This window comes from Haliaeetus leucocephalus, unplaced genomic scaffold (genome assembly GCF_000737465.1).
Source record: "Haliaeetus leucocephalus isolate CR32 unplaced genomic scaffold, Haliaeetus_leucocephalus-4.0 Scaffold213, whole genome shotgun sequence".
Taxonomy (NCBI): domain Eukaryota; kingdom Metazoa; phylum Chordata; class Aves; order Accipitriformes; family Accipitridae; genus Haliaeetus; species Haliaeetus leucocephalus.
In genome coordinates this window covers 772,748-787,490 of record NW_010972649.1, presented here as the reverse complement: position 1 = coordinate 787,490, position 14,743 = coordinate 772,748, and the positions used below count along the sequence as shown (strand labels likewise).

At 36.8% G+C, this 14,743-nt stretch overlaps 1 protein-coding gene across 4 annotated transcripts in view; it reads right to left on the bottom strand.

Annotated features, from left to right (window-relative positions):
- The window catches only part of PSEN1 (presenilin 1), a 29,519-nt gene that overhangs the window by 11,063 nt on the left and 3,713 nt on the right, over positions 1 to 14,743 (bottom strand). Inside the window, exons 1-6 of one of the 4 annotated variants that reach the window (XM_010566494.1) lie at positions 12,296 to 12,447; positions 10,377 to 10,501; positions 7,232 to 7,488; positions 5,784 to 5,925; positions 2,111 to 2,178; positions 130 to 350 (exon numbers count right to left, since the gene is read on the bottom strand). In XM_010566494.1, the coding sequence (XP_010564796.1) occupies positions 130 to 350; positions 2,111 to 2,178; positions 5,784 to 5,925; positions 7,232 to 7,488; positions 10,377 to 10,460 (772 nt within the window). In that variant the 5' untranslated portion in view covers positions 10,461 to 10,501; positions 12,296 to 12,447. Of the gene's footprint in view, positions 1 to 129; positions 351 to 2,110; positions 2,179 to 5,783; positions 5,926 to 7,231; positions 7,489 to 10,376; positions 10,502 to 12,295; positions 12,448 to 14,743 lie in introns of those variants that run through there. The other 3 variants (XM_010566490.1, XM_010566492.1, XM_010566491.1) reach the window with 3 other exon arrangements.

Below are 14,743 nucleotides of genomic sequence, written 5' to 3'. Positions count from 1 at the left end.
ACTTTGGATGATACTGCCACACACACACCTTTTTCTTTTTTTAAGGTCTAGTCAGACAAGCAGAATAGTCAGGGAATAGAATAAATACCCACCATAATACCTGTTACCATGCCTTGCCCCAGACCTTACCATACACTGAAATGACAGCCAGGATAAGCCATGCAGTCCATTCAGGAAGGTACTTAATGAACACCAATGCCATGAGAGCGCTTATCATAATGAGATACGCCTGCTGGAGCCGAAGCGGACCCTTCCAATGAATACAAATCATTCCCACAACACCGAAGTTCCAGATCATGAGTGCCACCGTAATGTAGTCCATGGCAACGTTATACGTCTTAAAAACCTCACTAAAAAAAAAAAACGTGGAAAAGAATATGGACTGCATTTGCTTAAAACAATGGAAATAAGTTACAGATGGAAACTTCAGAATTTTTTTTTTTTTTAATTTTCATATTCAATGTAGTGGCACAAATGTAAAATTTTATTTCCAATTAGTACTTCACCATTCTTCAAAAAGGGGATAATTTTACCAGTGTTTGCCTCACACCGACTCTTTCACTTTTCTGAAAATTTTCATTAATGTTCTATTTCTTTCTCAATCAAAGCAGAAGTTGACAGGAAAGGACATTACCACAAAACCAGTCATTTTGATTATGCTTATGAATTTTAAAAATCAGAAGAATAAGAACTTGTGAGGTTATAATGGATCTTTAAAGGCATGCAAACAGATCTCTCTCTACTTACCTGCTGCCTGTGGAAAGGAAATACTTTACTAACTTCAAAGTAGGATATACATGGTTATTGTATTTTATTCTTTGCCACAAACACTAAAGTAAAAAGCTTTCTTTTTGGATGAACCGTGTCACTCTGTCACACCAAATACTATAAACTAATTAAGACCCTCAATAAGTAAAACCAAAACAGACAAATATGTTGTCACCAAGTCACAGGTGATTTCCACTGACCCAGGGAAGAAACAGTTGTGATGGCCTTTTGCAGATTCTGCTGCTAGCAACTCATCAAGGCACTAAGAAGCTTATAATTTGCATTATACTTTCCTCCAGGAAATTTGTCTTCCGTAGCTGTTAGCTGGCCTCTGAGACGTACAATGTTAAGAGGATGCCCCTCACTGCTATCACATATAATTGGTCTACAGACTCCCTCCTCACTCACTGGACCTCTGTGAAAGGAAGCCAGTACTGCTATGAGGCAGCAAGAACAGGTGAAAGAAAGCACGGTTTCAGGAAAGCCTGCAGTCCCTCTATTCACACATGCTCATGGAAGACTGCCAGCTCCAACCCAAACTCAAAGGAAGTGAGCCTGGCAACTTGTCTTCACCCAGCCTGCACTGCACTTGTGCAGCACACATTGCCTTGTATTTCAAAAGTTGCTATTAAGATTAGAAAAAATACTGACCAAAAAAGGCATCACAGATCACTTTTGGCAAAAATTAGTGACTTGAAGGAACACCATTTTCTCCCCCCTGGAGACCAAATTTAATAAGTTTCTTTGAAGAGAAGTGTATCTGTCATCAAGTGGTACAAAAATATACACAGTATAATTTCATGGCATAACTCTAGTTACAAACCCTGATCAGGTTGCTCATTTTAGAGAATACCAAGTATTATGTACAACTTTTCTTGATGTCTGGGTAAAGGTGTGCTTCCAAATTTGAAAAGAAAAACACTGAATATATTTTGGTGAGAGAGTAGATTCTTTTCAGATGATTCTTTTCTGTCACTCCCATGCAAACAGCCTTTGCATATATTGCCCACTACCAAAGCCATGACATAAACAACTGCCCCTGAGTCATATGGCTACGAAAAATTAAGTTATCAGAAAATATGCTAGCAGAATAAGCTACCCTGTGGAAGATAGCTTATTCTGGCACTGCATGTGATGGACAGCTTCTGCACACTATAAATTGCACTATAAACCCATAAATCTCCCCCTCTTACGTGTACTCTATGAACCTATATAGAACTAAAAATTTTATTGCAATAGCTTACTCACTATCATTCTTCTTAACATTCAAAGGCTAGTTCTAAAATAAATATGTACACAGTGATACATGAAGAAAAGCGTATTAATGCTTTAGTTCACTTACCCCAGGTAGATGAATGAGAAAAAGAAAAGCAGCAAAAGAGAAGAAATGATAAGCCAGCCATGGATCACCTGGAAAAAAGATATCAATACAGATTTTTTTTTTTTTCCGACTTGTTAAAGTTAATATCTACTTAAAATTGCTTTTAAGGTTATTTTCCCTTTTGAATAAAGCAAGAAAATTATATTCAGATCTCTCTGTGGTTGCTACTAAACTCATATTTAGTCTATACACACTATTGTATTTCAATTTACACTTACGAATTTTAAGTGCTTTGTGGTCTTTCAGTAGAAGTTCTATACAATGAAAACTACTGCTTCTATATTTTAGGCCATTTTGATAACGGTGGCATTGTAACATAGCAGATGTATCCAGCATTAACACAGTTGGAAAACATTCATTTTTGCACAATTAAAAAGCCTGCTCTGATTCCAAATCATTTTCAGAATATGGTATAGAATTAAATGCTGGAACATATGAAAAACCTTCATTGCTTATCTGTTGGAATTAGCATATCATCGATGAATGACTATAGAAAGATTTCTGTATTCTCTATCAATCACCTATAGACATAAACCCTAATTTTGATATGAGAGCAGACATACATGCCCAACAATTTAACAAAAAACAGTTCAGGGTTGTACTCAGTGGTTTAAATTTGGAAATGACAGGCACTCAGACTTTGCAGTGATGAAAGTGCATACCACTCTTGTATATTACTGTGCAAAATGAAAAATTAAGATTGAAGAGCCCTGTAACTCTGGTAATCTCTGAACTGAGAATGAAACATGTATTTGTCAAATTTCCAGCACAGAATCTTATATATAACACCAGACTCAACGTTGCAGGTAGATAACCAGTCAGAAGCAATAATCTAGAAATTCAAGCTGCATAAGAAATCCTGCTTCAAACAGAAATGCTCAGTGGAAAATTGACTGGTTAAAGTAGCTATATATGTACACCAGATCAAAGTATTCAGAAACTGTTCAGAAATTGTGTTATCTATTTCTCTTTTTCTGAAAGATGTGTAGTAGAATGCATCTTATGTTATAGTTTTTAAAATATTTTGCAAAAGTTAATTTAAAAGTAAAGGCCAGATGCACACAGACTAAAGGAATCACGTTTACATAAGGCAATCAGGACTTTCCAGCAAATTAAGAATCTAGCTATTACAGTTAGTCATTTAGTACATTTAGTCTAACACTGAATTTTTCATAAGCATTTTTAAAGTTCTCGGCAATTTTTGAAACATTCATTCTCCTCCTTCACACTGCCTTGTCTCTCAAACCAGGTTCAATTTTAACCTTCAACCTAATAAAACCTGTCATTTAACTAACAGATTAGCTTTCAGTATTTGCTCATAGCAATCTGGAGGAAAAAACAGATACTAAAGCTGAAGACTGATAGGTACCTGAAACAGAATCCAACTTTCAAACAACCTGTAAAGCTACTTATATATCTAAGTAGCAACCTAACAAGAGTAATTTTATTTCTCTGTAAGACTAGTTGAAACCATTTTAAGAAAATGGCAAAGCAAGCTGTGTCATTTCTTTTAATAACATGACGTCTATCTGTAGTTCTTCTATTTGTAGTATAAGCTCTTAAACTTTCTTACCACTTAAGAAAATAACATGAATATTAATGTTTCATTCTAGTAAAGAGTAAAATGCTAACAATGTCAAACACCAAGGCCATAGTCCAGCAAATGTTTACACACACTTTGCATAACTACTGTCAACAGTACTGAAGGAGGTAGTTTCAAGAGTTGACATAAGTTGGCATTTTACACACAGATGTTTGTTTTTTTCTCAGTATCTCATTTGCTATAGCACTTCCCAGATCACCAGCCTCTTTTCACACAAGTGATTTTTCCAAAGTATTTCTTGTAAGTTTTGGCCAGCGTTTTCCTAGCAGGATACCATGACAGGTTTGTTGCCTTCTAATTAAAGAATTTGCATTGTTCATTTGACAACAGCTTCAACACTAATTGACTGCTGGTACAGAGTCGGCTTTGCCCACTACAACTTGAATAAAAACTAAGGATTGCAGAATGCAGAGAATTCAAATAAGCTACAGCAGCCAGATTTTGGTTAGGCAGATTGAAGAATGCAGAGAATAATAAAATACACTAAAAAGAAAAGCTAGTCAAATACTGTCACTTTTGAAGATGCTGTTTCTGGTTAGATTTAGGAGCTAGAATCAGGACCATGCTTAACTTATCACGTACAGGAGAAACATAGGAAACTAACAGCAGTAAAGCTGAAATAGCATTTCCTTTCTTCAAAGGAGTTTTCATATAAAAATCTTGTGAAGATAACCAAATTATCATTACCAGCTGGAGGCCTAACATTCTTTCATTATAAGTTCCATTCCTCATAATCTAGACATTCTACATATAGAACTGCATGTAAAAGAGAATTCAGTGGAGAGGTAACTACATTTTACAACACTCTGGTATAGCAGCATAGAAATACTCTGTTAGCAATTCTAAAAATAAATAATTTATTTCTTTTAATTAGCATAAAATAGAACTACAGGAAATTTCTGTTGTCCAATCATTCTATTTTTTTAGTATCACAATTATTTTTGTAAGGAGAATGTGCAATGCTTTGTAATGTCAAGAAGAAAGCCAGAAATGTGAAAAGCTTAGTAAAAACTAGTTGATGCCTTCAGCACCTAAGAAGAACCGACTGGCTGCCAAGGAACCTAGCTGAAGTACATCAGTTATCTGACTTCATTAGAATTAACAGAATTGACAGTTTAAAAAGAAAAACTTTGTCAGTTCACATTTAACACCACAATGCGATAGAGTAGAAGGTCCATACTTTAAAAAACACTATTCCAAGCTGTATGCAGATCCAGGCAAAAACGTTTCCCCAGTCGCTCCACAAATACTTTGTAAAGGAGTTTCACCCACAGCCATGAAGGTGACAACCATTTTTCCCTCTTGAAAACAAAATAAAGTAGAGCAAAGCTTTGTGCCAGTACATGGATCCCACTGCCCGTTTTACAACTATGAAACAGCTTCAAGGTTCTGGCTGCACGGTGGGAAGTTTTATTAGGCCAAGCCTTGTCAAATGGATCACTAAGACCAAAAGATAACCAGGAATTTTCATTAACAACTCCGCCCAGGCAGGTGACATTGCAATTATTTATGCTAAGCCTGGACTTGCCTAGATTACATCATTATATGATTGAAGTCTTTCACAAAAGAGCCTTAGAGTCTCTGTGTTTGCTATAAGGGTATCGCCTGGCGTGTACAGCCACGCACATATCACACTCTTGGGAGACTTCTATACTGGGACAGCGTGGGGAGAGGGGAGCCCTTGAAAAGGCCCTGAAGTCCTGAATTAATTTCAAATTGTAGGACCATGTCTGTACTTTGTAGATCTTGACTACAGGAAGATTTCAGTACATGGTACATTTCACAGGAATAGGAAACAATGTCACCCTAATTCTAACTGACAAAACAGCCAGAAGTGTTAGCACCAGCCCTCTGCCTCCCCATTGCCTCAAAGGAACAGAAGCCACAAAATTGAAACAGTGAACTGCATCACCAATTCTGCTACTTTTGCTCACTCATCCTTGATAACCCTTCATTTTGTTCCATTCTTGATAATCTGTACTAATAAATAAAACCAGCACAATTACTCAAGTCAATTATATTTATACTCACCTTGTAGCACCTGTATTTGTAAAGCACAACCAGGAGTATGGTCATGACAATGATAACGCTGATCATGATAGCCGCATTGAGAATTGAATTCAGGGCTCTCTGTCCTACTGTCTCTGTCTCTTCTGTGAAAGGAGTGTAGATGCTACAACAACAGAGAGTCAACTGAAATGCCACTGAATGCACAGATGTTTCTGATATGTGAGGCCAACATCAAATGAAACTGCAGTAATCTTTCAGTCCACAGGTGTAAAAGCAACAGCTATTTTCTACTTAGGCAAAATCTGAAAGGCAGCATGGGATCATATTAGGCAAAATTTAATTAAAAAAAAAGAAAAGAATCTTCCTTAGAAGACTTGCCTTTCCTACATTCTTAGATTACGACTATTTTCTACTTTGTAAAACAAACAAAAAACAGTGTTTGATACAATTACTCATAAGCTATGAATCATTAGACTATTACTGCAGCTAGACCTTTATAAGCACACCATCTAGTGGATTTACAACGGAAGGTTCCCCAGCGATTTCAACAAAAAAATGTATAGGCTCTACTCTTTTTCTTAAATACAACCACCTAGGGAAAAAACCCACTTCATTGGGGAGGGGGGGGGAGAAGACACTTACTATAAATAAAATCTCAAGAAAAATAATTCTTTTGATCGACAACTTTGATAGTGAAAAAGAACTTTGTGTTTTATTGAAACATTTTATGACGTGCTTGTATTATACAAACATTTCAAAGCCAAACACACTTTGAATCATTCTGTCTAAATGTTTTTGCAGTGGAACGTTTAGACTGATTTGCTGCAGGTTCTGACAGGCTCAGTGTTCTTCCTTTGTCTCCTTTCTCTCAAATCAGCTTTCACTGGAATTACTTTTTTTTTTTGGCAACATCAATATTTTGGAAAAAAAAAAAAAAAAAAAATCATTCTAGACAGGAAACTTGCTAGGAAAGTTTCTGTAACTGCAACAGAAGTGAACCTTATAAAGCTATCTTCCTCCTGCATTTGAATTTCTTTATCAAACAGCATAGGCAAACCAGAACTTGGCATATATGTTACTTCATTTAAATGAGTAGGTTTTTTTCCTTTTTCAAAATCTTTGTATTCTAGCAGAGTACAACTAAAATGGCTTTGGCTCAAGATTGAGTTTATTTTATAAATACCACAGGTCACAATGAAATATTAAAATGAGGACTAGGATTTGGATCAAGCAGTCACAACCAAGATATTATCCCAACTGGTCACCAGACAAACAAATGTCAGTAGTACCATGAATATAGAGTCTGATTTCTGGAATGAATAAAACAAAACTATCTTTGGGCTGGTGGAAGGGAAAAGGGAAGCAAGAGGGCGTTCACTGCTTGAATTAGACTTCTGAAGAAATGGAGATTAAAGAAAATTATCTAAGTGAGTTCATTGAAAAGATAGGGGAAAAAAATTGATACATACAGCTGTCCATCCTTCCGTGTATAAAAGCTGACAGACTTGATGGTTGCAACAACGACCACCATGCAAAGCGTGACAGGTACAAACAACATAATCACATGTTTTGCCCCATATTTCAGCGTCAGCTCCTCATCTTCTTCTTCGTCTTGTTCCACCACTTGCTGAATGTTGTTTTGTGGCTGCCCATTGGTCTCAGACTCAGGATTGTCATTTCTTCTGCGCTCACTATTATCATGGCGACGTCTTTCACTGTTGTCATTCTGCAATAAATAAAAACCAGTTTCCTCAGCAGCTATCCACAATCATATTCTTGTACACTAAGCTAAAAATTATCTTGAGGGGGAAACATGCAAGGTAATATTTACTGTTAAAAACACTTGCTGCAGCAAAGACTTAAAACAGTAGTAATTAATTGCATCACATAGTTACCAAAAGAATGGGAGCACAGGGTTACATTAGAAGCATTTATATTAAAAACAGCAGCAGCTGAAAGTAGGCTGGTTGCATCTAACAGCCTATGTTGCCTTTCCTTTAAACAGAATTTAAAAAGCTGAATAAAGACAGACAGCTTTCTCCTTTGATTCAAACTACAGTTGATACAAGGGTGCATGACAGTAGATTACTCATAGCATGACAAGAATTAACTATATCTGTTCCTAGAAATAATGCCAAACAGACATTTATGACCCTAACTCCATGAAAATCCCAAGAAAATTTCTACTTTCCTTACCATGTTACTCCCACTACAGTACACTAACTGGAATATATATTAAAATGGAGTTTCATGAGGTATTGCATTCCCACATTTTTAGTGATAAGAATGACACAGAAATGGTAATCAAACTCACGTAATTCTCAGTCTTTATACTGAGATTTGATCCCCAATTTTTAGCATATTGAGCTAAGTGTGGAGATTCTTTCTCTCCTTTCATAAGGATACTACTGCCCCATCCTTTCACTGTCATTGAAGAAATTCCACCACTCTTGTCAACAAATATGAAAGAGCTTCCTGATACTGCTACATGAAACATCAAGGGTATAATTCAAACACAAGGACAGAGGTAAACTTTCAGTGGAATTAAGATTAACCAGAAGCAAAAAAACCAATCTGAGAACACCACCCACAAGTAAATGATCAGGCGCCTGTACTCCTCCTGGTGTCACAAACCTTCTGCCCCCTCTCCAAGAAGCCCCGTTAGCAGAGGACATTAAGCCTTTTATATGTTGTGTGAACATACAGAGAATGAAACAGGAAAGTGAGCTATGTTTCACCTGTTCTGGACTACAAAGAAACAAAGCCATTTTATGTTTACCAGTCACTCTAAACAAGCCCTAAAATGCAACAGTTTACACAGACTACTTGTTTTTTTTTTTACTGTATTACCATGTCCAAAGTCAATGCTGTACTGTTCCCATTCTCTTCACTCAAGAGGTTTAACATAAAAGAGATGTAACACAAAGATTTTTGATTCCTTACAAAATGAATCTCATTTCTTCAGAACTACTTCATTTACAAACAGTTCAGTTTGAGTAAGTGCATTAAAGCAGCTTTAGATTAAAATGTACAATAAACTGAAGGAAGATACCTTTTGCAATACCTTTAAAATATCACTCAGTTTTAGTAAAATTGCTCTAGACATAAGGTAGGGCATTGAAAATAACCTAATGAATTTCTGCTTAAGTACTCCTATGCAGGTAATTTTTTCCTTAAATATGCGATGTTAAAGTCTCATCACCTATTCTTAACAGCATTTCCAAACACAACTGCTGACTTCTATCTCATTAACTAACTACATTTTTTTGATAAATCAGTAGTTATTTTGGAGATTCTTTATACAGAATTTTCTCAGCCCCACCCTCAGAAAAGATAAGATGTTCAGTATACACTCAGGAACTCATAGTGGAGTTTTCAAAAGCACTTAAGTGATTAAGGAGTACAAGGCCCTGGACTTTGAACTGCAAACACTGGCACTGCTAAAACCTTAGTTGAAGCTTTACAACTTCCCTAACTCATGAAAAATTTGCTTTTACAAAACATTACAAATTAACAGTACACACCAAACCCTCTGCCTATTTTCTCCTTTTTTTTTTTGTGGTATCCTCACGATCAAGCTCAGCAGGGTTTCAAGAACCGTCCTCTAAGAAAATTTGCTTTATTTTTCAAAAAGGAAACTGAATATAAGGGGACGACAAAAAAAAAAAATCTAATACTGTCTTAATTAAACAATTAAAACTAGCAGGCAACCAAATTTTTAGAATTAAGGTTTTAACCTTAATTTTAATTTAGTATCATTAACTTAAAGTATGTCTTGAAAAAGATCTTGGGTCCAATATTACTTCTTGCTAAATGAAAGATTCATTATAAATCACTTGGTATTTTGCATAAAGTCCTCACATACAATTACTGAAAGCCAGATAGAAACAGGAATATGGGAGAAAGCAAATAAAGAGATCATGTTTAATTATTCCGAAATGCTGGCTGAAGCTGAACCTCCTTCTGTATAGATTATAGCTCAAAATGTAACATTTTTCACTTTGATAGTAAAAGGTTTCATTTCTCTCAGTCTACAACAAGACAACAATAAGCTTACCTGTCTAAATAAACTGCCTAAGATGATCATAAGTAATACTACATTGGAGATGATCAGAGCCTTGGAACACTTCAAAAGTAAAGCAGACCCAGTATTTAGGTTTCTGCACACTTGCAGAATATGCTGCTCTTTCTGTGCTCTAATAGCAGTCCTGCATGAGAACACACTTACCCCTATCTTAGGCACAGAAATATAAAAAGCAAAATAAAAATCTACAGTTTTGCAAAGCAAACACAAAAACAGCCAAAGGTTGATTAACTAGCATGCCACTATAGAAAACTGCAAAACCAAACATAAAAGAGAAAAATTGAAGAAATTGGACCAGTATGTGCCATTTTATTCCCTTCACTAGTTAGGAACAAAGACACAATCACAAAATGCCTTTATGTACTACAACACAGTGCATGAAAACTGGATCAGCATCAAGAGTTATGAGTTATTCTTTCATTCACTGTTAAAACTACACAAAAGTTGTCCTTTCAGGCTACTAAAGTGTAGCTAAACGTGACATGCGCGTGCCCCACTGCTTAGAAGAACAAAGTGCACTCATATCCTACCTGATCAGTATTAAACAGAGCAGAGGCCATGGACTCTTGCTGAAGTGGAAGCAAAGGAACAGACTCTTCACTTTCCTCAGACATAGTTAAAAGTGAAAATTCTGAAGCTAAAAAGTCAGTAACACCTGTTGTAACACCGTAAGCAAACGTAAGTTACGAACTACGCGCTTTCAGGTGAATAAACAATATCAAAAGCAAATGATAGGGTTTTTTTCCTATCAGGAAAATAGTTAATAGCAAACCCAGAGCAATGCCCCTGAACCAAGAGATAAAAAACTAGCATATTTGATAAGAATATTTTATTTATTAAATCCAGATTTATGTATCAGGAGCAGACTGCCTTGCCTAACATTGGGCATAGACTTCATTAGTTCTCAAATACGCCATTTATGTTTAAAGGTGACAGATATACAGTGACAGATATTGAAGACTGGACTGAACTCTTGGTGTGTGGACTGGTATATGACATGGTAAATTATAGTATTTTGTGATTTCACATGCTGACTCTTAGCCACAGAAGCTAGACACACTTAAGCAGGAAAGGATTTTTGTACATATGTACAAAAACAAAGCGGATATGCGTAGGGGAGAAAAATCACTACAACTAAGTCTTGAAACTACATCTAGAGTTACACTTAAACATGGAAAGAAAAAGCACAAGTAGTAGTTACTCATCAGTACAGTCTGTTAGTGAGAATTAAATAGAACCATCCGTCCCCCATGGCTGGGAAGGAGCATCACCAAGTTATCTGTAAGGATGGTGAGCCTACAGCTTATCGCTGAGCTCTGCCTTTTTAATCTGGCAGAAGTGTTCAACAGAAGTTAATCTCTCACCTCTGCAAGATGAAAAGAAACCCTTTTCATTCTCTCTGTAGTAAAAGCACAAAGGATGCAGTAGGAAAGTTTCCACTTCTCTGTTTTTACTAACGCTTTCTATAATCAGTATGGTCTTAAGTCAGACTGACTTCTTAATTTAAAAATAAATTTTCAAATGGTTTATATTTTTACTGATATAGCAGGATGCTGATCTGAGATAAAGACAAGGATTTTTCAAAATCCTACTTAAACTGCTGGATTGTATAGAAGAGATAGAGCAGGGATCAAAATACTCTCTTGAATCACTGCCATAAACATGGCTACAAGTGGCCCAGCCTCACAAAAGCATTTCTGTGTCACAAAGAAACCTGATACTCAAGAACTATAGCAGGAACAAAGAACTGAGCAGGACAAATCCAAGAGTCTGAGCACCACACCCAAGTAGATCATCTAAACTTGGTTTTACTGCAACACGTGCAGTACAGTGAGTACAGCTTTGGCAACAATTATGCGCTTAGGTCTTTCAGAATAATCATATAAAACTTTACGGTTTGAGTTCCCCCTCCCCCCCAAACATCTGGGAATGATGAACTCTGTTCATCAGAACTCTAAGAGCACTTTGACAATTATTCACAAGTAAGACAAGCCAGTGCTGCTCTTCCTGCACAGGAGTAGTCCTCCACCAATAGCAACAGCAAAACCCAGGCTTCAAGCTCTACTAAGACTAAAATTAACTCTGTGACTGAGAAACCTGTGAATCAACCAGACCACAGTCAGGCTGGATCAAGAGAGCTCACTAAATCCTCTAAAGGTCAACGTTTGACACAGGAGTGTCCCACCCCATTTTCTTATTTTTCTTGAGGGCTCGGTCACTCCAACACCACTTTAAACTGGGGGAAGTCTTATCTGTATATAAAAATGAGTTTAGAACATCAGATGTTTTACAGAATATTTCTTTTGGCACTGTTTACCACCACAACAGTCCAGATAGAGAAAATTACTCCCAACAAACAAGATTTCTAGAGTTCCGAACTGTATGCAAGTATTTTCATTATTCATCCTGATTTAACTGCTAGCAGGTAATAAAATTGTTTGTTACATACAGTATTGCTGAGATGGTTATCAGGGAAGTTTTCTGTCAGCTGCCCATGCTGAAACTGGGGTAAATGCGCAGACAGTTCTGTCATTGGGGCTGTCCTCTGGAAATCACTTATTTCTACACAAAACGGATCTTTCCTCTTGAGATGCTGAAAGGAAAAAGCGGTGTAAAAAGCCTTTGTTATTACATGACCAGGTTCCCCATCCCCTCCCTACCCCAATTTTTAGAGTTCACACAGACCAAAGACAACCATTTTTTATCTACTGAACTGCATCATATCTTCTAAGAGATGATAATAGGGATTTTCCAGCATAAAAATAAGAGCGTCTAGGCGTTATCAAATTAGTTCATCAGCCACGGAAGTAAGCCAGCAACAAACTAATAATTCAAAACAGTTCCCCATTCCTTCTTGTGCAATAAAGGAGAAGCGCTGCATGCTTGCTCAGAGCACAACTTGTATGTTTTTATCTCAGCAGAGTACAATTGCTCCAAGTTGTTTGGTTTTGAATTGCTGATAAGCTCAAGGGGAATCTTCAAGCAAGGATGACTGAGCCACACTTGATAATTTAAAATCCAGATATATCTTTAATACTGTAATGCCCCAAGAGCAACCTAGAGCTACACAAAACAGTATTTCAGCTGAGTCTCAGGAACTAATGTACCTTCATTTCCCCTAGTGGTAGGTTTTATGTATCAGCTAAATGTACATAAACATGCCTTATACTTGTAACAGCTTTATAAATTCTTCCATAAAAAAGTCACATACTAACATTTTCCTATGCGAACATGAATAAACCTCCACAACAAAGGAGGATAAAGCAATATAGGGGAAATAAGAAGAAGGGTGACGTAACTACATAAGTTTCAGAAAAAAACATGATTTTAAGAAACAATGACTACGCCTAGATAAATCAGTGGCTTGGTTACACAAAACATAGGGAAGTGAATAAACCACTGCCTCAAGGGTGGAGTGCCAGTCCCCACTTCCACCCCAAGTGGCTCCTGCTCCTACCTTGTGCCAACTCCAGCACTCATCAGTCCTCTTTACAGTAGATTTTACTCACTAAAATGGAAGAAAACAAATCCAGCAAGAGAAAACAAGAATATTTTTCTGCTCGTTTAGTATACTCAACTAATGTATGGAGGGATCTCGAAAAACTCATACAAGGAAGGGTATCACAAAGCAAGGACTCTCACTCTTGGCAGCAGCAAGCCAGAAGTGCTGCAAGACAGGATCTTACTTAAAGAGGGAGTTAAGCCTATTTTCATAGATACTAAGATACAGAAGCTGTTCCGCTACTTACAAATAAATACATATCTTACAAGACTAGTGCATAGTGCTTACTAACTTCAGCAGGGATGTAGCTTACACTAAAGACCCATTAGGAAGCAACACCAATTTAACAAGTCTAGTGGGAGCACGCAAACTGTTTGGAAAAAGACAGACAATGTAGTATTCACTAGAATGGCTCTCTTGCATGTTTGTCATTAAAAATAAAGCGCATGTAATTTAAAATATAATTAAATGTAAGATTAGATGAGAATAAATAGGCATTACATTGCTTTTGCTTTCGAAATACTTGCTCTAATTCTTTGGTTGGGCTACGGAATATAAATAATGTTGGTTTAAGGCTACTATTAGTAAGATTTCTCAGTAACAGGGCCACCACAGAGGAAAAACTTGAGTATTTTTATCCAAATGTAGAGTATCAGAATGAGATTCTTCAGATGGCAGCATGTCAAAATTCTAATTAAATTACAGGAGAAAAAAACAAAGCATCAACCCACAAAATCCTTTTTAAAGACTGGTAAAGAAAACCACCACCAACTCACCAAGCAAAAAACCAGCTACTGAGAAGCAGAGAGAAACTGAAGACAGGGAGGAGTAACTGACAGGGGAGTTGCATCAAAGCTTGAATGACAGTGTTTAACAGGCCTCAAAACTTATGGTTTCTTAAAATAATCCCTTGTGAAAACTCAAGAGCTCAGAAAATGGATTCAGGACATCTTCCCAAACAACTTTATTTTCTATTTTTAAATAAACGAACGCTCCCAAGTTTGAAATTTAACTATGAGTGAATGAGATCTAGAAATGAACCATGCATTAAGCGGACACAAACTACATTTTTATTTGTTTTACCTGAAAAGGGACTCACCGAAACATTTTTTCCTAAGGAAGCTGTTAATATTAAAACAGCCTGTCTAAAAAAGTTCTTCCTTGCTTCCTTTGGCCTTCCTTGGTAAGAACAACAAGAGTTATGAGGGCCGTTTTCAGAGATTTACGTTTAGCCTAGTAAGTAGGGGTAACACGCAAATAAGCTCTACAACGCTTTCTCCGCTTCGAAGAGCAAGACGAGCGAGTGCCGATCAGCCACAGCAGACGCGGTGCCGTCCGCTCAACCCGCGCCTTCTCTCTCAAATAAGCAACAAGCAGCAGCCGCTGCCTTCCCGG